Source organism: Amphiura filiformis, chromosome 16 (assembly GCF_039555335.1).
Source record: "Amphiura filiformis chromosome 16, Afil_fr2py, whole genome shotgun sequence".
Taxonomy (NCBI): domain Eukaryota; kingdom Metazoa; phylum Echinodermata; class Ophiuroidea; order Amphilepidida; family Amphiuridae; genus Amphiura; species Amphiura filiformis.
In genome coordinates, this window is record NC_092643.1 from 16033362 (window position 1) to 16057650 (window position 24289).

The following is a 24289-nucleotide window of genomic DNA, read 5'->3' on the forward strand; positions in this document are numbered from 1 at the left end:
TTGATTATGGTCTGAAATAGTGTAAAATTGTATTGGGGCATGTCAGCGTCACAACTTTACAGCCCTTTTAAATAATTACCTATTATTTGTTATCTTTGCTCCTGTCAACAAATGAACCCTGATATGCCAGTGTTATTTTGGGCCATTGCAGTTGAAACCCATACACCCCATATGGAAGGCATGACTTTGATCTTCCATACAGGGGTGTAGATTTCAAATGGAGTCACCCATTCAGGTAACCCCATTTGAAATTCACACTCCTTGTTTGGAAGATTAAGGGCATGTCTTCCACAGGAGGTGTATGGATTTCAACTGGAATGACTCGGTATCAAAGTTCGTGACATACTACTAACCTATAGTGCGAAGTTTACCGTGTCATGAATAAAGCTTAAAATGTATAAACAATGATATTAATGTCATCACAATTAAGTGTTCAATATCGCGATCAATACGCTCCGATTGGAATACTCTCACGATAATAGGCCGACTATTACGATGTTTGGAGGGATATAGGGGGTTCATGCTTTGGTAATATAGCTTTATTTCGGTATTATTAAACAATATTTTTATAATAAAATTGACACACACAACTTTTGATTGTTTTTAACATTTATTTCTCTTATCTTTTAACAATTTTTGTCACATCTTACAAAAATGTCACTTTCCGTGTTGTACATGTACCCCCGATTCCGTGATTTTTTCCCGTTTTCTGTAAAACGGAAAACTTTGGACTCTATACTAACCCATGTGCATTCGATTTTGAAGTAGGCGTAAAGCATGTGTTATGCACAATAATTTCTCTGTCACTGCAACCCTCCATCACGCAAAGATGCTAGCTATTCATTGTGCCAATCAATCCACATCACCCCAAATAATTCTAGGTACACAATCCAGAACACAAGATACAACACACCCAAGACAGAACCCTAGCCAGGGCAGAGAGAAGGTGCAAGTCCAGTTCTCTGATAATGTTGAGACCAGACTTATTGAGGGACATGATAGTAACTTGAGGTTTACTGATGAGAGTAAGGCGTATACAGCTTATACATCAAGAGGACATTTTACACCACACCCTGGTAAGTGCCACACTATAGCCCATTATTATGTTTTAAAGGATGCTGCAGAGCTGCCAACTCTCCCTCTTTTCGCAGGAGACTCCCTACTTTTAAACCTTCAGAACCCTTAATTTTTGGTCATCCCCCTGAAAAGGAAATGGTTTCATCCATTAAGATGTACACATTTTGACAAATTTCCTGATTGCAACAGGAAATCTCCCTTTTTTCAAGATTCAAATGTTGGCAGCTCTGATGCTGGAAGGACCAGTTTTGAAATAGGAGTATACACTCTTGTGAAATGATCTAACAATTGGGTTAGATCCACAAGGTAAATAAGATCTCAAATTGGTGTCAAATTGACCAGAAATTTGATTCACATCAAAATTGATTTTTGAGCTTTTGAATGTGTACCTTCCATAAGTTTTAGTTTCATAACTTAGTTATTTCTGCATCATTTGCTGTCGCTTACTCGCTGATATCTCAAATTAAAACATCCACGCAGTAATTATGATCACCTTGATTTTTGTTCATGGAGTGAACATTTCCCCCACTTGAACCCACATCTTATTTGCACAGTTTATCCCTTACATACACTGTGTCTTGAATAGCTATTGTAGCCCATCAACCCTTTGATTAAGAGGCTAGGAAATAATTCCTAATGTCTCATACCCAAGCTTGTATCCCTTTATCTAATCCTGCCCACATGACAAGGAGGCTTTTCAGCACATCTTATCTTGTATTGAGACAATGGCAGCCAGGACTATTTTTTCTAAGCATGTTTACTATTGGATTGAGCCATCACATGACTATAATACGCTTTACTGATTGGTGGGTAAGGTCAATGCTATTGTTTGTTTTGTGATAAGGCTGTGCATATTACTGCATATATGAAAAACACACTGCATATTTTGGTACAGGCGATTTACTCAATTCCTACCAACTGACGAAATTGAGTGCCTGTTATCTACCCAGTAATGTTTGCTTATCTTAATTGGATCCCTTATAATTATTGGGCATAGGTTATTATCTGCATGGTATAATTGCATTTCAATAGGCCTATGATAGTGTATTGAAAGTTTGTATTTCAATGAGTCGTTTCTTGCTGGAAAGTTATATAAGCCAGAGTCGGGATGTAGGTATCATTTATGCCTCAAATCACTAAATTATTGTAAGATCAGTGCAGAGTAGGTTTGATATGAAAATGGAAAGTTGGAACAAATTACTATACACCTGATCCGTGAACTGTGTTTCTTTGAAAGACTCTTCTTCTTGAAATTGACCCTCACTTTGGCTGTGAGGTCATGATTCATGAACTGCTACTTTGTTTATTGTGCTGTCCTGTATAATTAGATATACAAAATTAGGAGCAAAAATGCAATAGAAACTTATTAGCTCATATGTGAGGATTTCAACATCAGATATAGGTACTAATTAAGTTAGAAATAACTTGATTTCAAAATCAAGTAGATCAGATCATGTCATAAGTATTGTTAACCTTTAAAAGTTTTTGATTTGATTTGATTTGTTGGTTGTCACCTATTTTAGGCCTATCAGGAAACCAAACACAGGACCAACAAGCAGCATTATCATCAAGGAATAGTGGGCAACCTAACTTAACAGTACCACCAGTAACACCATCCAATCAGAATATGCCAAATGGATCACATGATCAGTATGCCAGCCAATCAGGTCCTACAAGGGATGTATTTTCTGAGCCACCACCTGTACAAAGGACTATAGAGGAGGTAAGTCAAGTGAGATGAGCTAACATTTTGCGAGGTAGTACCTTCATGTTAAGAGCTAGAATAACAGATAGATATTTTTTCATTTTACTACCTTCTATTTTGGATGGGTTAAAATTAAAGACAGACTTAAGGGTAGACGAGGTATTGTTGGTCGAAGCAACCTAAAAATCGATTTTCATTATCTAAAGTCTGCACAAAAAGTAACTCAGCTGTTATAAATACGCCTATAGATTCAGAACTAATAATTGCTTTCACAATATTTCAACATAAAAAGAAGGATGATTTATTTACACGCATTTTGATACCCCATTTGTCCAATTTTGTTCAATATTGACAATACAGCAGTGTTTTGAAAGAAAGATACCCCAATTTAAAAGTTGCAGTTATTTGTATTGATTTGAAGTAAGCGCGGAGATAATGGCGGGCTTTACGTGTTTACAGTGCTGGCATTATAACCATTGATCGCTGTAAACTGCAACTTTTAAATTCGGTATTTTTCTGTAAAAGCACTACTGTGTTGTTAATATTGAACGACATTTGACGAATGGGGTATCAAAATGCGCGTAAATAAGTCATGCTTCTCTCTATGTTTAAATATTGTGAAAACAATTATTAGTTCTGAATCTATAGGCGTATTTATAACAGCTGAGTTACTTTTTGTGCAGACTTTAGTTCAATATATTATTGAAAATTAACACCTTGATGTTTTGTCCATTCTACAAATCGTTTACTTTGCAAACTTGCTTAATTTATTGTTGTTAATGAGTTATGTATGTTTTACAAAAGTGTTGTTGTTTCAGCCCCCTTTACAACGTAACTCAAGAACCGCAGCACCTATAAAAGTATATCTGTGATATTTTAATTCTTCTACACACTCGCTATGAATTGAGCTATGCAGTTTTTGCCAAAGCTCACTACCATTCGTAAGATGCTGTGAACTACCAAATCACAACAGTTTAAAATAATTAATAACCTTAAGGTTGGTCTGAACCCTGGAATTATGGAAACTTTCGGGCCTCATAACTGCTAAATTGTTGGTCTAAAGTATATTAAAGTATACATATTTAGAATGGCAAAGACTTGATAAGTTCATCTGTGAGGTCAAATTTTGGGCCAAAATGCTCATTTTTGGCCCCAAATCCCCCAAAACGTTTTTTTTTGGCCCACTTTTTTTTTGTGCAACGTGAAAAAAAATGCTTTTTATTAATTTTTAAAAACTAGATAAAATATCTAGGAGCCGTTTTTTTACTTTTTTGAATTTCGACCAACTTCAAGAAATTTGCACCAAAAATGGTCAAAAAATGCAAAAAAATCATAAAAAAGCCTGATTTTGGCCCAAATTTCAAATATTTTTGGTGAAGTTGGTCAAAATTCAAAAAAATAAAAAAAACGGCTCCTAGATATTTTTATCTAGTTTTTAAAAATTAATAAAAAAAATTTTTGGGATTTTGGGCCAAAAATGAGCATTTTGGCCCAAATTTGACCTCACAGATGAACTTATCAAGTCTGTGCCATTCTAAATATGTATATTTTTATATACTTTACACCAACAATTTAGCAGTTATGAGGCCCGAAAGTTTCCATAATTCCAGGGTTCAGACCAACCTTAAAAGACTAGTTTGCACCTGACGTCGCTGTCAATCATACTCCATTCAACCCTTGATTGGTTAATAGCGCGTAAAAGGAATGTTGATTCATTTGGTGCTGATCGGAGGAAAGGAATCACAGAAAATGGCAAAAAATTATATACTTTTACAAGGCAAAAAGCCACTTTTCTGGGCATTGTTGACATGGTGCCTTCAGGAAATAAAGTTTCCTACTATGAAGACCTAACTTTTGAGACGGTTTGTATATTTGAAGGTGCAAAATTAACCATGCCCTGTTGTACTGCTGTGATTAGCAACTCATCATCATGTCTTTGATTTAGCATAGTGGTTTTGTCTTTGCTTTGCACCACTGATGTCCAGGGTTTGAGCCCCTGCCATTCTCACAGGTTTTCCTGGGGTTCTCTGGTTTCTTCCTGCATCGAAAAATGGGCTTTCATCCCTGAGTATGTCAATCCGCCTTATCTCCCGTATTGGTTGTGATAAAATAAGGTATTGGAAAGTGGTGTACATGGTCTGAATTATAATAGATATGCGCCAATAAATCCAAGCCCCCAACCCTTCTATTGTAGCATAGAAGAAAGGCAGGTCCAATATGTGCATTGGATGCCGGCATTCACTACGGTAACTCCACTTGGTGGATGATAAGTCATGTATTGTAAATCCCAATATTTAGCAATAGTTATTTTTCACTGAAACAGTGAATATGGTAGTATTGAAAACTGACATCCATTGAAAAAAAAAGAGAATAAAACTTCAAACCAAATTGACATTAGCAATATTAATTAAAAAAATGACACATGCACACATGGCTTAAATAGTATTTTGCACATCTGCTTCATTTGTTGTTGTTGATTAAAAATATTGGGGTTTGTTTTTACCTGAAGATCGCCTTTGCGTGAAACAAGGTGTAGTGAAATGTTATAAAATCTGTGTTTATATTTTAGAGGTTTGTTTTTATATGTTTCACCTAGTTAGGGAAAGAAATTCATTTTGGCATTTGCGAGGGCAGCCAGGCAATTCTGCTAAGGCTTTATAGGGGACCAAGGCAATCACATGCTAATCAGTACAACCAAAGTTACACATTTTGAGGGGCACCAAGGGAAAGGCATGGGGCACCCAAGGCAACTGCTTTCGGTGCCTCTGGTTATTTATTTCCCTGCCATATGGAAACGTTTTGGCAGTATTGTCTCATTTGATATAGACATCCTCATCCACACACAGTGCAAAGTTCTATGTACACAATTCACTGGGTCATTGCACAGGAGATTAGGCTTGATCAATAATGAAGCACACCCAGGGAGTTTGCAATTAGGACCACTCCATTGTTGTGCATGGGTAAATTGGAGGGGAAAGACACAATCAATATTCACAAACTGGTCATGAAGCATGTGTTGGTTCTTTTCTGTTTCTTACAAACTTTTATTACTACACATTTTCCACAAATACCACAACAACTTACGTGTGTCAGGTCATCATATACCGCAAACGTAGAAAACATAGCACACAAGAAACCCTATTACCCCTACAGTGCAAGTTCTGCGGCTCAAGCCGACTTGGCCTTGGGTCCGGTTGGGAGATTTGACATACACGGATAAAATAAAATGCGATATTTTGTTGATTCACCACTCTGTTAAACCAGCAAATGACTTCCAGCGAAATTTAAATAGTATATCAGAACTAAAACTATCTTTTTGAACGCAAAGAAATGTTCAAATTAAATGAAATGATGCGAAGTACGTCTTTACAATCAGCTGATTGAAGCGGTAATGGCGGCGGCGTCCCCAAGCAACGCATCCGGGATGTCGTGATGACGTCATGCTAATGGGCTATTTCCTAATAACACTCATACCGATTGGATATTTTACATTATTGAATAGTCCGGAAAAAATATTTGACCTATCAGAATTGTTTTTATAGATACTTCTAAAGCAGATAATCAATTTTGCAATGCACTTTGGGAAAAAAGAATTGGATCATCAGCAACCGCGAGAGGGCCATTTGAATGTCGGGATTTCACTGGATTCAGGCTAATTTTTGCCCTTTCGCATGTAAAAAAAGGTTGATTTTGCAACATTTACACGACCCGTCCTGAGAAATGAAAGCTTCTAAACACATTTTATGAACGGATTTTGTGAGAAGAATGTGTATAGTTTTAAAATCTGAATGGGATTTTAACTGGATATTTTTATTTCATTCAGTAGAAGCTCGTTTAGTGAAAATTGGCCTGATTTCTCTATGTAACTACTTTCATTTTAATGATCCGAGAGCAAATGAGACAACATTCGCATATGTAGTCACTGAATAGTACAGTCATGAAACTTCAACAATCTCAACTATGAAGACTGCTAGCAAGACTAACACCAAGCTTTGATAAAGTCAGTGACTCACTGACGAAACTGTCAGCAAGAAAAACTAGTAAGTTTTCTACAAATTGGTTTTGACAAAAGAAAACTCTCTTCATTTGAATACTTCTGTAAAGCTTAATTGATATTTCATCAACTTTTCAGACGCCAGAAAGAAAGGAAGAAACCTTGTCATCTAATCAGAAACAAGATGCTGGAGTGGACCAACATCAATTTATAGAGAAATTACTCAACTTGGTAGACAGGTACTGGAATGGAAGTAAATCATTACATAGACATGCAAAATTCCAAAGTAAGTTGATATGAGGTTAGATGTTACTTGTAAGATGTAGGAGGAACTGTATGGTCATTCTTTTTGTCCAAAACATGCATTTTCAGTTTTGTCATTTTGGTCCACATTTTGTGACACATTGATTTTGTAGATGTGTGTTTGTTGGAATGAGTGGGAAAATGCCAGCAAACAAGAACACACACTAATTTTTCACATTTAAACCGCAGACTTCTCTGCAATGGGGTGACGTGGTATATCGAAAGGAGACACTTTTGGGCATGATCGTAAATGGAGAAATAGCAAAAAATCTGCTCGGGGTGATTTTTTCACAATTTGGGTTTGTTGGAAATTTGTGTTGTTAATAATGTTTAAAATATTGTCTGATAGTTTCAGACCGGAATATAACTGGCCTGGCATCTTGTATTTTTTCAGACATTTTTCAAGGTCATTCCTACTCTCAACATTGTCAATAATATTTTTAAAGGTCGATATCTCAATTTCCAATTTTATAATACCATAATTACGAACTCAATATCTTCGCTTAGGAATGTCCGATTTCATTGGGGAAAACTTCGTTGTGGAGCAAACTATCTCTATATTTAAGATTTGTTAAACACTCAAACTTGATAAACTGCCCAAAAGTGTCTCTTTTTGATATACCACGTCACATATGTGTGGGGGTGTGTTGGCAGGTACGCTCATATGTGTAGGCAGAATACAAAATACAAACACTGCTTACAAAATAAAAACCCCAATACTACCACTTAAAACTACATTTGAAGGTGCATCTTAAATACAAACTACAATACAAATAAAAACAGGTTAAGGGAACAAATAAGTTTTAAAGAGCTTTTTTGAGCATATTTGTAGATGAAGATTCTAATATGTGACACGATCTGGTCCATGGGGGCCAAAGGCGGCAAATTTGAAACTGAGATAAAGGTAAAAATATGGAGTAAAAAACAATAATATACATAAGAAAATAGACATCAAAAAATTTCATAACTTTAGAACCAAGTATGCTAGATCTTTGATGTTTTCAGGAAATGATAGCCTATTGTATGTTTAATGCAATAATTGCAGTACCTCAATTTTCAGAAATGCCTCCTTTGGCCCCCATGGACCAGATCGTGTCACATATAGACAGGTAGCTTATTCCATTCTTTTGATGCATAAACTAAAAGATTACAGTAATCTTCTATCGCAATTGAATCTGAGCTTGAATTTAAATTGACATTTTCATATGTAACAGGTACTTATGTTCTTAAAGAATTTTTCAACAATTGTAAACATCTCAAAAAAGTAATTACCCCCCTTAAATAATGGCCATTATTCAAAAACAGGCTATTGTATTACAAATCTGTAAAATGTGTTGGAAGCAGAATTTATTTCTGCGCATTTTGACACCTCATTTGATACGATAGCCCAGAAAACAATAAAACACCAGTCAATTTAATGTAGTAAGGTCCAGATACAAAAACATTCAGATATCATTACACAGATTTCCTTCCATTATACTGAATACAAAATCAATACAATTTACTGCAACTTTCAAATTTTGGGTTACATTCATTTAAATATACGCTGCGACATCAATATTTGGACAATTGCTACAAATGATGTGTCAAAATGCGCAGAAATATATTCTGCTTCCAACGCATTTTACAGATTTGTAATACAATAGCCTGTTTTTGAATAATGGCCATTATTTAAAGTGGGGTAATTACTAATTACTTTTTTTGATATGTTTAATTTCATTTTCTTTTTACCTAAGGTCAAGCACAGTCTCTGATGTCCAACTTCATCACAGAGGTGACCACTAACAGTCAACAAGAAACAGACAGGTTGCATCAAGATGTAGCACGCTTTGCTCAAGAGAATGTGTCGCTACGTAATCAGTTGGCAAGTCATAGATCCAATAACAATGCATCGGCCAGATCACAGATAGATCAGAGTAAATTACAATTGTCGTTGGAGCAAGCACAACAAGATGTGGTATGTTCATACAAACTTGTCTCAGTAAACAGTCAACTTTAATAGGTAAATTTTCATGGGAAAATTTTCTGGACATGTGACACCCATGGGCGCAGACATATTTGCATTATGGAATGTGACCCTGAGCCCAACAGGTGGTCTTCCAATGTATTTGAATAGGAAGAATTCCTCTTTTGATGCAAAATAACTTAACTTGTCACAAGTTAATAATATTATGGTAACAGTTTCCGTAGAAAAATATTTTTTTCCGTAGATAGATATTTTTGAAATTACGTTTTGATGCTATTGTGAAGAAATTAAGATTACATGATATTCAATAAATTTGCAATGCACAAATTTCTATCAAAATTGCGGCCAAGAATACTATTCCAATTCAAAATTACTAAGACTTGAATAGCGGGGTCACCGCCGGGGGCAGGGATCAGACTCGAGGTTACACTCACATTGATACGCATTGGTCACGTGTCCAGACAATTTTCCCGTGAAAATTATTAATGTTGACTGGTAAATAGATTAGAAGTACTGTAAAATTAGTCAATTTTGTGCATGTAATTTTTCATGCCCTGCAGATTTTGAACTACTTCCTTATTTTGTGATTTTGAGTTTACTTACATGGACCTTTACATAGAATAACATATGTTTATGTTTTGTTTTGTGCAAGTTATATTAGACTGTTTAAACTTTACTTGCTACCCAGAGCAAGTATTTTTATTTAGTGTAAAGTACACCCAAAGCAAGGAAATGTAGTTGTTTTCCTACCCTAAGCAAGAATTTTAATGTTATGATTCGCAGTGAACACACACACACCTAAAACCTCCGGTACCCATAACAAATTGAGGCTGTCAATCAAGAGACCTGAAGAAAAAGAAAGTGCAGTGATTTATAGTGAGCTACGCACAGGCACAATGCATAGACGTTGATCCACAAGCCTCAGCACACTTTACAATGAAAAAGCACCTCAACCTACAACCAATATCAAACATCTTGTAGATTCACAACATTTACTATTCATATACTTTATATACTTCAGAATGCATTGAAACATCAGCTTCAGCTTTCCATGCAAGAGAACCAGAGATTACAAGAGACGCTGACTTCAACCCCTGTCTATGAATCAGTACCTCAACCACCTCAACCCACAACCAATAATATTGCAATCAACCAGCAGGTAGACAAAGAAATGCTAAGTGAGTATGAACAATGGACTATTCTAGGTAAAATCCATACACTCCCAAAAGAAGACATGACCTTAATCTTCCACACAGGGAGTGTGAATTTCAAATAGAGTTACCTGAATGTGTGATTCCATTGAAATCGACACCCCCTCTGTAGGAGATAAAGGTAATGTCTTCCATAGGGTTATATGGATTTCAACTGGGAAAGCCCAATTGAGTTGACATGTGAAACTGACATATCAGTTTATGAGAGTCTTTGTTTTATAAGAATTCCTCAGCTAAATGAGCAAATTCTATGTTATAGAGGGTAAAGCCTCAGAACACAGCACCTATATATATATATATAGGAAGGAAGCAGTGGCGTAGCTGGGATTTGACCCAATTTTTTTTTTTTTTTTTTGAAAAGTGAAGAGCAAAAAAAAAGGATTATAAGCGCCAGCTATAATTAAAGACAGAGATAAAAACAATTTATCGCGTCTGACGTCATCTGTCAATCAAATTCGAGCACGGTTTGTTTACAAGTGTCGTGATGATGACTTGCTGAACGCGGATTTATAACCGGGCGCCTTATTGTTAATTTTGCATCTTTCGACATGCAGGTATTTATAGTAGGAAACTTTCTTTCGTGAAGGCACCATGTCCACAATGCCTAGAAAAGCTGCTTTTTGCCTTGTAAAAGTACGTAATTTTTCGCCATTTGCTGCTATTCCTTTTCTCCGATCAGCACCAGATAGATCTGTCTTCCTTTTACGCGCTAATTAAACCTATCATATATCGTTTTTGTCAGTGACTTCAGACGCGATAAATTGTTTTTATCTCTGTCTTTAATTATACACGTTTTGATATATAGTACCATTTTTTCCCTTCCTCTCCATCTCTTCTCCCTTTTTTCCTCTCTCTCTCCTTTTTCCTCTTTTTTCCAAGCGCTAGAGGGGCGGGGGCCCAAATAGGCAATTTTTGTCAGGGGGGCAATTGCCCCCCCCCCCCTGCCCCCCGGCAGCTACGCCACTGGAAGGAAGAATGTTCAGAGAAATCAAGATCCTTGATCCTAGATACTTGATCCTTGATGCAGAGTTGGCATTATATTGTTGGCGGTTTTTGTATGTGATGTATCTCTGGGAGATGACTACCACAACTTCTGACTATGTGTTAAGTTTAGGGAAGGATTTAATAAAGGAACAACTAACCTCAACCCCAACAACTATGACCACCTCCACCCACTTGGGCACCACAACCAAATTTGTTTGATCTTTGGATCGACCACCGATGCTGCTTGGATGCAATTGTTATTAATAAACCATCAACTATAATTGTTTGCATGCAGAATTCCTTTTACAAATTAAGCGTACTGCTAACCTTCCAGCGCATATTATTTTCCACAACTTCCTATGCACACGCTTGACGTTGTTGCGTATACGCGATGGTTAACGCATAAAAGGAACCTTGCAACAGATTATAATTGATCAGAATTAATTTTAAATTTGTATTGGTCAATATAACTGAATATCATTGCATGCAAAGATTCATACAAGCTGTATCAAAATGATTGGTAGCTTTGTCGTCTAATGAAACACCTGCTTCGTCCAAATTCAATATTAGATTCTCTAAACGTGACTACAATTTACAGTTTTATGACCTTTGATTACATAAATCTACAAATTAGGTAGATGTTGCTTGCATTGGCCATGCTCACTGGATATTGATGGGGTACTTAATATTTTGATACACCCTGATCACACTTGACAATAGTCAATTAATTGATTTCATAAATAATAAGAATCTACCAAGCATTAATGGTCGATTGAAGGATGAAACTAATGTGGTTTTATTGCCTTGCTTAACAACCAAAATACCTGTTATATTACCATTTACACAAGTAAATGGTTTTTGTTTTAATTAAAAAGAAATAAAATCGAAATCCTTTTGATTTATTTATATACACTGTGACACAACTTCAGAGTGATGATCTTTATAGTATGCCATCAGACCACACTTTACAAAAGTTGCTGATCACTGTGGACGAAATCATTCCATAGGGGTAGACCGGGCTGAATTAGCAGTATATTATGTTCAGGGAAATTTTAAACTAGCTTAATTTTTCCACAGCAATTGAAACTGTGGGAGCCTGAAGTTGTTCTGTCATGCACCAGAGTCTAGTGCCTAACCGAATTGAACTAACTGAATTGCTAATAAAATGGTATATTCCAGTTGAAATCCATAAACCCCCATGGAAGACACAACCTTAATCTTTCACACAGGGGGTGTTAATTTCAAATAGGGTTACCAGAATGGGTGATTCCATTTGAAATCTACACTCCTCTGTGTGTGAGATTAAGGACATGTCTTCCGTAGGGGGTGTATGGATTTCAACTGGAATAGTCCATGACTCTTTCCTGCTCTTATTACAGTGTTTATACATGGTGGTTGAACCAGTACACATGTAAGCAATGATTGGGTGTTATTTGATGTTAGCACCAATGTAGATTGCATGTTGCACATGTCCTTTTACAACTCTTTGAAATTAAAAATTGACTTGGAAGATCAATTGACCCTTTGCGGGATCCAGGGCCGTAACAAGTGGGGAGGCCTAGGAGGCCATTGCCCCCCACTTTTTGACATATTTATCATGTTCATCTTTATAGCTTTATTTTGATTTTGGCGCATATTTGTATTTTGGCCGCCCCACATGTTAATGGCTGCCGCACATTTTTCAACCTTGCTATGGCCCTGGAAGGATCCGCCATCTTGCTACCAAGTTTGCGCTTTTTTAGCAATGCACCAGAAGGCTTTCACATAAGGTACATGGTAATTAAAGCATGCGTATGAAAGGTGCACGCACACATCACACACTTTTTTTGGGTAGAACCTCACAAGATGACCATGCAAAGGGTCAGTAAGTTATAGAAGTGTATTAGATGGTGAGAGCAACAAATTATAAACATTCACTTCATTCATGTAAGCTTAGAGCACAGAAACATGTAAATATCATACTTTTCATCTATTGTGGTTTCAATATTTTCTCCTGCTTCTTGCCACTGCTTAATTAATTAGAATAGTCTGAGCTCAATGATGGCATTCTAGTGTCCTTAACTGTGATTGTAGAAATGCCAAGTTCTGTATAGCGGGAAGTTTTCGTGAGGTTTCTATTTTTGCGCACTCTTTTCGTGGTTAATTTCAGAACCACAAATTTAAAAACCTGGGAAAACATCTTTGTACATTGGATTTCATGTGTGACTGTTTGTAATCGTGAAGATACAACACTGCAAAGCTGCTCCGTGCAGTTCAAATTGCGAAAAATCAATACTGCTAATATAAAATAGCACATTAACAGTAATAGGAATCAGTCGTCACAGATCTGAAAAGCACATAGTTGAACACAACTCTTCCCATACTTTGCTACATTTTGAACCCTATGTGTTATTAAATTCATGTTTCCCAAGTGTGTGACCATTCATCACAGCAAGGTAAAAGCACATTAAAGTATACTCTCTGTGAAATCTATACCCCCCTTCTTAATTCCAGTCAAACAATTTGATCAGTTCAGGTGGAATTTTGTGTGTGTGTGGAAAATGTTAAAATCTAGTCATAATTTTATGCAATTTGGCCCCTATTTTGGAAATCTTGTGTGGAATTTCAAAATCTTCCACACCTTTCTCACAGTGTTAGATGAAAATGGTTGGATTGGGAAAGGCTTAAAAACTGTTACATATTTGCTTGGAATTCTAAAATATTTGTATGGGGTGTGGTTTTCAAATAGAATAGCAGCTTTTAAATAGCCCATTACATGCCAAATGTGGGAATAATCTCAAATCTGTAGACAACACATACTATTAAAATAGAATTTTTGCACTAAGCCAAAAATTTAACAGTTCCACTTGTTTTTAAAATGTGTGATTCAAAGCTTCCTTACATTGACCTATCTATACACAAAAGGATACATATTCGTGTATTGGTATTTTTGTGTTAGCTGCTTGGAACATGAAAAGCAGGGTTTACTTTCACGCACAAATCACACATATTTCAGGCCATGCCGTTTGAGGCGAGCGATCGCTCTGCCGCCACCGCTTCGCCTAAACTCAATTTCTAGCGAGCGATTTTAAACTCGCCAAAGACACTAAATATCGCTCGCTGCGAATCACCCAAAATTGAATCCAATATCAATTTACATGCACGTTTCAGCACTTCAGTGTATCCTGTATCCGATCTACCGTAATAAGTTAGCCTTAAACCCTGGATACGAAAGAAAGGTTGTGAAGCTTTGTGAACAGTGTGTAATATTGTTTCATATTAGTATATGAATAATTTTTCATACCTAGTGAGTGATTTGATTAAAATGTAGAGAGTGATTCGACCACTCGCCTAGCATCATGCTAGCGAGTGATTGACCACTCGCCTTTAAAATCTAGATGGCAAAGCCTGATATTTACACATATTTCTCCTAAATTTGTAAAAATTAAGACAATTTGTGGAAAATTTCGCTGAAAATTTTGAATGTTGGTATATTGATGGGTCAAAATTTCTTGCAATAATGGTATATTGATGGGACCATTTTCAAATTCACTGCAGCATACCTCTACCCAAATCAAACTTGAGTACCCCCGGCTAAATTACCAATGCCAACTTGTAAGTGGTTCCATTTTCATTTGGGGTGATGGCATGGGGGTCTACATCTATAAGCCTTGAATCATTTGAATATTGTCAAAAAGAAATTTACCTTTTTATTATTATAATCAGTAGCTTTCAGTGAAGTTGCTTACATAAACGGTAACTCCAAACATACATAAATTGTTAAAAAAATGTCTTTCAAAATAAATAAAAAATACCCCTTGGGCAATGTTTTGGACCCCTTCAGAGGAAAAATACACAATTGAAAGAGTCCCACAAATCTGAAAATACCTCTTCAGCAAAATGCTTAAAGAAAACCCTGATGAAAAGTGTGAAATAACTGTAGCACAAATTTCCACGTCAACAGTAGTGTGCTTTTGGTTTCTTCTGCCTTTTACAGGCATGAGAATTTTCAGTTTAAAAACTGAATTCAGTTTTTTTTATAGTCAAAATTTCCGCAACTTTATTTAATTTCAGCCTGTTTTTGGTACTTTTTGCCCAATTTCACGCGTATTTTCAGTTTTTTCAGTTTTTTTTAGGAAAGTGCAGTCTCATGCCTGCTTTTAGCTGTGACTTTGCAGTAGTATATTTTGTCAAGTTGTACGTCATGTAATTGATACTCTTGTCAATATATTTGATACAGTGAAGCAAATTGATTTACTGTGTTGTAGCAGTTTATTTTGAAGTGAGTCCAAGAGAAGCTATAGAAGATAGAGTCCATGAAACATATTAAAATTCAATAGAAAACAGGAAATTTGGAGGAATAAGTCCAATCGCAGCGCGCCATTATAACTTCCGGTTTTTGAGAGCACTTTTGACCTCTGACATATCAGGAAAATTGCTGTAATTATTATTAATTTATTTATTATTGTCATAAATGTTATCATTTAAAATATTTGAATAATTAATTTATATAATACCAATGTTTTTTATGTTTGTTTTAATTCTTGTAAAACATTTTAGATTATACACACAAAAACCAATTTTTCTGAATTGCTCCCAATAGGTCAAAGGACGAAGTGTCCCAAAACTGTAAAAACTGTCCCACAATGCATTGTAAACTTCCAATGCCGATTTGGCTTTTATTTTAATGACAGTCAAGGAAAAAGCAACCCTAACTTGTTTGGCATTGTTTTAAAGCTTATTAAACAGAAAATCCAAATCTCTGACATTTGTTTTGTAAAGCTCATTTGGTGATCTAGTAGATGGCCAAGAAAATTCAGAATGTAGGAAAAGTGTTTTACACAGGCGACTAATTATGCACACCTCATGTGGCTGAAAAGCAATGGCTGAAAACAATATAAAAAAATAAAAAAAAGAAGAATTTGAACACTGTTTTTGCCGATACCTAAAAAAAGCGACATCCAACTCATTCCGCTTGATCGAGTCACATATGATAAGTTGGGACTTTTTTGATGCAGCAATAAAAAACTAATAACAAAAATCCGCACTTGAACAGAAATAATGACAACATAATAAAAGAGAGCTGAGTAAAGAAATTAATGGGGTGGGCTCTCCACGGGAAATAGGGAGAAATAGTGTGCCAGTGGCAAATGCTTTCTGTGTAGCTCTCCAGGTAAAAATAGAGAAATACATGTAATGTGCCATTAGCAAAGGCTTTCTGTGTTGCTCTGTGGGGGAAATAGAGAAATAATGTGGCATCAAAGATCTTCTGTGTTGCTCTCTGTGTGAATAAGAGAAATGATGTACCATTAGCAAAGGCCTTCTGTACGTCTCTCCTCTCCAAGTCCTCCATCACTTTAACTTGTGGCTTCAATTGATTTTAATTTACTGGGGTTGATTTGAAATACTAGATGTAATTCTTCAAACCCCTCATGGCTAATTTATGGTATCAAAAGAGGCCGGTATCAAAGGGCCTGAAAGTGAAACTGTCTATGTTTTATTGTGATACAATGTTCCTTCTTGTTAGTTGCCCATGGGACAACTTCAAAGTAGTGAACCAGCATGTCTCTGAGAAACTGATCATAATTGCAATGCTTTATTTCTGCAGATACACTTGAGACAGAGGTAGAGTCCTTACAGAGAGATAACGTCACATTGAAACTGCAGCTGAAACACTTTACACAGCTACAAGAATTGGCTGCCATGCTACAAGAGAGTCATAAGTAAGTCTACAACAAAGAGATTAGATTTGGGCTATTCCAGGTGAAATCCATACACCCCCTGTGGAAGATGTGACCTTAATCTCCCACACAGGGGGTGTAAATTTTAAATGGAGTCACCCATTCAAGTAATTTGAAATTCAAGCTCCCTGTGTGGAAGATTAAGGTCATGTCTTCCATAGAGGGTGTATGGATTTCAACTGGAATAGCCCATTAGGGCTTCCAAACAGGGGGTCGCAAGTGTCACAGACCTTGACTCTAAAGAAACCAGAAAGAAAATAAAGAAATAAATAGACAGGGGATAATGCATAATTTAAAAAATAAAGGGGTTCACCTCCACAAAGAGGAATTATTGCATAGGTTCTCTGCAGGCTTTGTCTCTCATCACCATGCATCAAGTGAATGGCACTATCATATTGGTCATGTGCAACAAAGTAACTACATTTGTATTATGCTGTGGGTCGCGCCAGATTTCTCTCACAAAATTTGGGTCACAGGGATCCCTGGATTAGACCAAAAGAGAATCGAGTCAGAATGCTCTGTGTGTAACGCTATGGTAAATATGTTGCATTGGTTTGTTATAAATGGATATCAAAATGGTGTACTTTGGTGCTTCAGTCTATGTAGTCATTTGATCCATTTCACAGAGACTTACAATTGATCTTAATTTTACTTACACTTACACACACTGCCTTGATGCGGCACTTGGACCAGTCAGAAGTAAAACCTCCAGCTTTGCATTGCTCAAAAGTTTACCACCCAGATGTTTGAAATTGTATGCCAAAAAAGTTGCAGACCTGCCAACCGTCCCTCATTTAGAGTTTTTCAAAGTGAAAATGAGGGACAGTCCTGCTTTCTGAAAATTTCAGTGATGACAAATTTAAATGTAAAAACAGCAGAAAATTATGCAAATTTTACTTTAAAACTTTGCTATAGCATTCTCTTTAGTCTATTGTGATAAATTTTGACCTGCAAAACCTTCCCTGAATTCTGAAAGTATTGCACACCTCAAGTCTTTGAATTTGTCTGTACCTGGTTTGTGTACATGCACAAGGTTTTGGCCTCAATGTCCCTCTTTCTGACTTTGGTAGGTTGGCAGGTCTGAAGTTGTAGTTGCATGCCATCTGACATCAAAATAATACATGCTATTTGCTAGATGCTTCAGTAACAAATATAGTGAAGGTAATACTAAGAAATGTTTAAAATTAAATAGTGGAAATGAAAAAATAAATCTCCATCTTGTTTCTTGTTACAGATCTCTTGTGACAACCAATGACCATTTACTGAAGGAGCTTGATGAAAGCAAACTACGCCATGGTGAGGAAGTCAAACAGCTTCACTGGTCTTACGGAGAGTTGAAACGTACAATGGAATTAACAGGCAATAGCGCCCTCAGTGGTTCAGCAGGGAATAGAGGCAGGATGAGTGGAGGAGAAACTGGTGTGAAAATGAATGGTGTGATGTGAACTGATGTGTGATTATGTTTATAATGTGTGCTATTATGTATGTGGCTGTACTGGCTTCACTGGGTTACACCTGACCCCCGACACTCTTTACAAAATGCGTATACCGATGTGTGAGTCACCTCACTGTAGTCTGGGACCGTAGTATCATGATTTAATAAACTTGTGACGTCGGTATGGTCAAGTCCATGTATGTTGTTACGGGTAGGAAATAACCCAAACGTCTTGTTCTTGTTGCCTATCAATTTCTCTGAAGTATTATTGAAGACTATTGTAGACTATACCTGTAATATCTCAGTCAACATTTTTGGAAAACAAGGTATTTAAAGTGGGCAAAATATTTGTTATTTGTGAATATTCAAACTGGACCAGTAATTCCAATCAGCTATACTAAACCTCAAGATCCTGCAACAGAAATATTATGTGGTAGGCAAATTGAGATAAGGACAAGTTATTGAATGAATAACGATCAAAAAGCTTGTCCATTAATGGTTCAGGGGATGAGATCTTTGCTTATGTAATGATTGTCAATTGCTGGCCCTGGGTGCTGGCAGCAATATAGGACAGTCATCCAAGGGTTTAGCCAGGATCCAAAAACTACCCGTCCACTGAACCGATTGCCATCCTGACCTGGAATTTAAGCTTTCGTAAGTTCGCCACCACATTACATGCATTTATATTTCGCAATTTAAAAATGGTGACTGTTTACTAGTACGCTCTGACCATGATAATGCATTAAAATATGCCTGCTTTTGGACATTTAGAGGGTTTACGTTGTTGATTTTACACAAATTTATACTTTTAAAAGAAATTGTACTATAAATTGATGTCATCTGGAATCTTTATTTTTTGGGCCATCCAAGTTTACGGTTGACGGTGGAAAACGTGGGTGGACAGGTCTCTGGCTAAACCTTAGTGTCACTTTAACCTTTAGAACCCTCCTGATACTGGTTTCATACTTTCCTGCCGCTTGCCGCTTTGCCCCTCTGAAGATGATTTTACTTCACTGCGCAGTCTCATCAGAAACGCTAGCGGTGACCAGCGGCAAGCCGATATATCTATCACTCCACCGCTGTGCCGCGGCGACAGCACCACTGGGAGTTGAATTCAAGTCAAATCCGAGCGGTGCCGCTCTGAAGTATGAGAACAAAATTTTGAGCGGCAAGAGTTTTCAGAGTCATGGCGCTGCTGCTCAGCGTTTTGCCGCTCCGCTTGCAGACAAGTGCAAGCGGCATGATGAAGCATCACGCCGCTCAGCGGCAAGCGGCAGAAAGTATGAAACCAGCATGGGACATGAAGCAGGGTGTCTAGGATGCTGTCTGACAGCACACTCAGGACTTTGGAAACAGGGTCACAAAGCAGGACTTTGGAAACAGGGTAAAAAAAACCTGGAATCTGTTACATTGGCCTATTCCAGTTGAAATCCACGCTACCCCTGTGAAAGATTTTGGAAATATCTTCCACAGGGGGAGTATGTTTTTCAAATGTAATTGGTCAGAGGTAATCATTTTGAAACCCATACTCCCCCAGTATTATGGCTGCACCTATATCTTCCACAACTGGAGTAAGTATTTCAAATGGAAGTTACCCAATTGTGTATTCTATTTAAAATTGATACTTCAACTGGAATAGCCCATTGTATGTGATGATGTGATCAATCATAATGGGTGTTTTGCGGCTAAAATTTATTTTTAGTTTTGTAAAGCAAGATCCCGGGAGCAAGATATTGTTTTGCAGCATTACAATTTCACGTTTGGAGGAAACCCATGTTTCTGCGACATGCTATTTTGATGAATTTGTACATTTATATTAAAGGACTATTGGAAGATATGAATTCACATGTATGCAATTTTCACAAAATTTTCATACACACCAATATTTCATGCTTTACAGTATGCTAAATAAAATGTATTATGGCCATAATGTACGATCTTATAATATAAAACCGGTTATTTATTTTCAAGCCTGATTTTTTGGCATATTTGTACTGTTTACACATGTCCCAACTTGCACCTAAATGGAATCAGCCAAATTTGTTGTGCTTGTAGGTCAACAGAACAAAGTTCGACATAAAGTCATAATAACATGAATTATGACTTTATGTCCTCCTATAGAACTGCATGTTAAACGACGAAAATAACCAGTAGGGTTTCTTTCACTTTATCTTGTTATTTCAGCTCAAAATGGACAGAAACCCTTCACGACAATTATTACTAGTATTATTTCAGCATTTTGAGTATTTAATAATACATTTAAAATTTGAAGGAATTTGTACATTAAGGCTTTAAAGGAGTATTTCGTGATCTTAGCATCCTCTATTTATGTCATTTTTCATTAGATATCCACGAAAAAAACCTATTCCCAAAATTTCAGGTGATTCCGATTTTGCGTTCGCGAGTTATGCATGATTATGTGTATTACATTGCTCCATAGACAATGCGTTGTAATTTCGTTCTGGTGCACCAGAACGAAATTCAAATTTCACGATATCTTTGCTAAGCGAATTAATCTGCAAGAAATATTTTGTACATAAACATTATGTAGCCAGAGGTTTCCAGTGATATAAAAATCTCAACTTTTTTTGAGAAAAGTGGGGGATGAGGCTGTGGATCACGAAATGCCCTTTAACTCTTGTGCTTATCTGCAGCATGAAAGTACAGCCAACCAATGGATCATTCCACAGTTTTGGGATGAGGGTAGGTAATGTGAGTAAAGGAACAAACCAAAAGATAGATGACGTCCTATAAACTAGTTTCGTTGATGGGGGAGGAGTAAAAATACTCGACTACGTTTGTAAAAACATCAGTCTAAAAAGTGTGTCATTATTATAAGTATTTACCTCATTAAAATGAGTTTTTATTTTATCAAAAACAAACATTGAAAAACCGTTTTCAAAAATATCTATTTGTAAACATATTGCAATAATCAACATTTTTTCTTGATATGTATCAGCCGATTACATTAATGCAAACATTTGAGGGCGCATAATTATACAAGTATGCGACACTTCAGCGCTTAGCATCGCCCAAAACTTTTTATAGTCATTCTCGTTGCACTCAGTCATTATGAAACACTGCATCGAGGAGAGATTCAAGTAGACAGCGTGGCGCAATGGTTAGGGTACTTGCCTTTAGTGCATGAGGTCCCGGGTTCAATTCCCGGCGGTGGCGATTGGCTGGGGTATTGACTTGGGAAAAAAAGTCTGAAATTAATTGGCAACTTCTGTAGATTAAATTCAGGCTTCCGCTCTCCCCATGGTTCATTTAGAATTGGGTAAATGAATCATGAAAGTACTCCGCCCTTCGGAGGGGACGTTAAGCCGTCGGTCCCGTGTACAGAGAGCCATACCTGTACATGTATCTCGCAGCCAGTGTCGAAAAGAGTAGGGTGTTAACCCCTGACTGTTCCAACCCGTCCCAGTGTTCAAATGGACCCCAATGGAAATAAGCTTCAGTAGAGGCTTTCTTGGGTTATCCAGGGTTGTCAAAAACCTGAACAAATCAAATCAAATCAAAAGCATATCATTATCATTTGCATACATAAACTTTTAATTTATTAGCCATGCAAGTGAAAACAATGACTCCGTTTTGGAAGAGAAGGAACCGGAGTACCTGGCTATGTGAACCATATCAAACACATAAGCTTTACTATAATAGCTAGCATGTGTATGAATTCTATCTTTATTAAGGGTAAAATGGCTTCAGTGACAAGCACTGGTTTCCAATCAGACCCTCATTTCAGTTTAAATTTCATAATATGATTTTGCAAATTTTGCAAAATTACAAGATAATAATCGCATATTTACAGGTACATGATATAAACAAAACACATCAAAACATACAATTACAAATCAAATAATAGGCATTGTAAAATGTAAAGTTCAAAAATATATAAATCATTAATGGTAAATATTGACCATACAAAATTTGAAATAAAAAAAGACAAGGAAAGAAATAGGCCTGAGCCAAAAGCATGGTTTGTATTCTAAATTAACTCAGACATGTTTCTAATTCTTACAAATTTCAGGTGAAACTGTTCCAGGAATGAACAGCTCTAACATGAAATAGTCGCTGCATGGCCTGAATTTGAGTTAATTTTGGATTAACAAGTGAATATGAAGTTTAATTGTGACGTGTTATGTCAAAAGGAGACACTTTAGGGCAGGTTACCAATTTTGAGATTTTTACATATCTCATTTTGCTCCCCAACACCTTTTCCCCAATGAAATCGGACATTTCTAAGCGAAGATATTGAGTTCGTAAGTTATGGTATTATAGAATTGGAAATTGATATATCAACCTTTGAAAATATTGTTGACAATGTTGAGAGTAGGAATTACCTTGAAAAATGTCTCAAAAAATACAATCTGCCAGTTGTATTCCGGTCTGAAACTAGCAGACAATTTTTGTGACTTTAATAACATCACAAATTCGCAACAACCTCAAATTGTGAAAAAATCACCTCCGGGCAGATTTTTGGCTATTTCTCCATTTACGATCCTGCCCAAAAGTGTCTCCTTTTGACATGACACGTCACAATTTATGGTTGTATAATTATTATGAACATATTTTTATGAACATGTGAAGACAAATATGATGGACTTATATTTGTAAACACTTGAAATCAAGAAGCAGAAATTGATTGTCCCACCCATCAATATAATTGTTTACTTAAATCCATTGCAGTGAGTCCATCAAATCATTTATAGGTGTCCAAATATCAGCTGATAAAATTGTCCTTGCCAATCGATTATGTAGGCCCTAACACTTTTGTATGAAGTTCAAGAGAGAAATACCCCAGACGACACTGGCATGATCAAATTGGGGCATAATATGTGATAATAGTATAAGTTATAAACAATGCTTCAAATGGGCTGTGACATTTTTGCCCCGTTACCCAGAATGAGAAGAAAAACCAAAAATAAAATAATAATTTCATAATGCTGAACAGGGCATTGCAAATTCAATTAATTAAGCTAATGGCATATCGAGGAACACAGGATGAAGTCCCGGGATGAAGTATCATATTATGTTTATGTATAAACCCGGGGGTACTCAAGTTTGGTTTTGGTAGGGACGTGCATTGAGAATTTGAAAGTGGACCCATAAATATACCAATTTTTCAAGAAATTTGGACCCATTGATATACCAAAAGTCGACATTTTCAAGTGAATTTAACCCAAATTGTCTTAGTTTTTACAAATGTTCCCAAAATTTTGGGAAAATTTTAAAAATTTTGGCTAGATTAAAAAAAAATTGGGCTATTTTCCGAAAAAATTGAGAACATTTTGAAAAAGGACCCATTCATATACCAAAATAGGCTTTGAAAAAGGGTCATTGATATACCAAGAGGCTGAAAATGATACCCATATTTGCGGCACGTCCCCGTATGGTCATTTGTACTGAGTACCCCCCCCCGGGGTATAAACACACTAACACCAGTTTCAAAACAGATTGTAATTCATCTTGCTATAATAATATAAACATAATACGGGTCATAAATCTCTTGTCTATTTTGTTGATCAACATCGTTGTCCATTAAAGTATAATTGGTTATAAGTTGTGAGGTGGTGATTACAAATTAATGTTTCAGGTTTCAGTCATAGACTTGTTGAACCAACTTATCTACCAGGTACCTGTCATTAGACAAGTAACAATGTGTGTAAAAAAAAAAAATGCAAATTGCGCAGAAACAAAATCGCAAATTCTGCGGGGGGAAATACTAGTAGCCAAATATGAATAAACCTATGTAAACCTATTGAATTCCGCACAACTTCGTGTTAATGAGTTTCCACTGTACGTACACTGTTAAGTATACCTTTAATTATACAACCAAAAAATTTCAGGATTACGTTTCTGGCAGGGAGGGAGGGGGTCGGCCGAGAAAC

The 24289-nt window shown here is 36.5% G+C and overlaps 1 protein-coding gene across 4 annotated transcripts in view; it reads left to right on the forward strand.

Annotated features, from left to right (window-relative positions):
• Window positions 1-20988, forward strand: part of LOC140135632 (centrosomal protein of 72 kDa-like) — a 40873-nt gene extending 19885 nt beyond the window's left edge. For 3 of the 4 annotated variants that reach the window (XM_072157202.1, XM_072157203.1, XM_072157205.1), the window contains 7 exons: window positions 882-1076; window positions 2601-2800; window positions 6915-7062; window positions 8816-9036; window positions 10067-10223; window positions 16828-16942; window positions 18195-20988. In XM_072157202.1, the coding sequence (XP_072013303.1) occupies window positions 882-1076; window positions 2601-2800; window positions 6915-7062; window positions 8816-9036; window positions 10067-10223; window positions 16828-16942; window positions 18195-18405 (1247 nt within the window). In that variant the 3' untranslated portion in view covers window positions 18406-20988. The remainder of the gene's footprint in view (window positions 1-881; window positions 1077-2600; window positions 2801-6914; window positions 7063-8815; window positions 9037-10066; window positions 10224-16827; window positions 16943-18194) is intronic. The other variant, XM_072157204.1, reaches the window with a different exon arrangement.
• Window positions 20989-24289: the final 3301 nt, after the last annotated feature.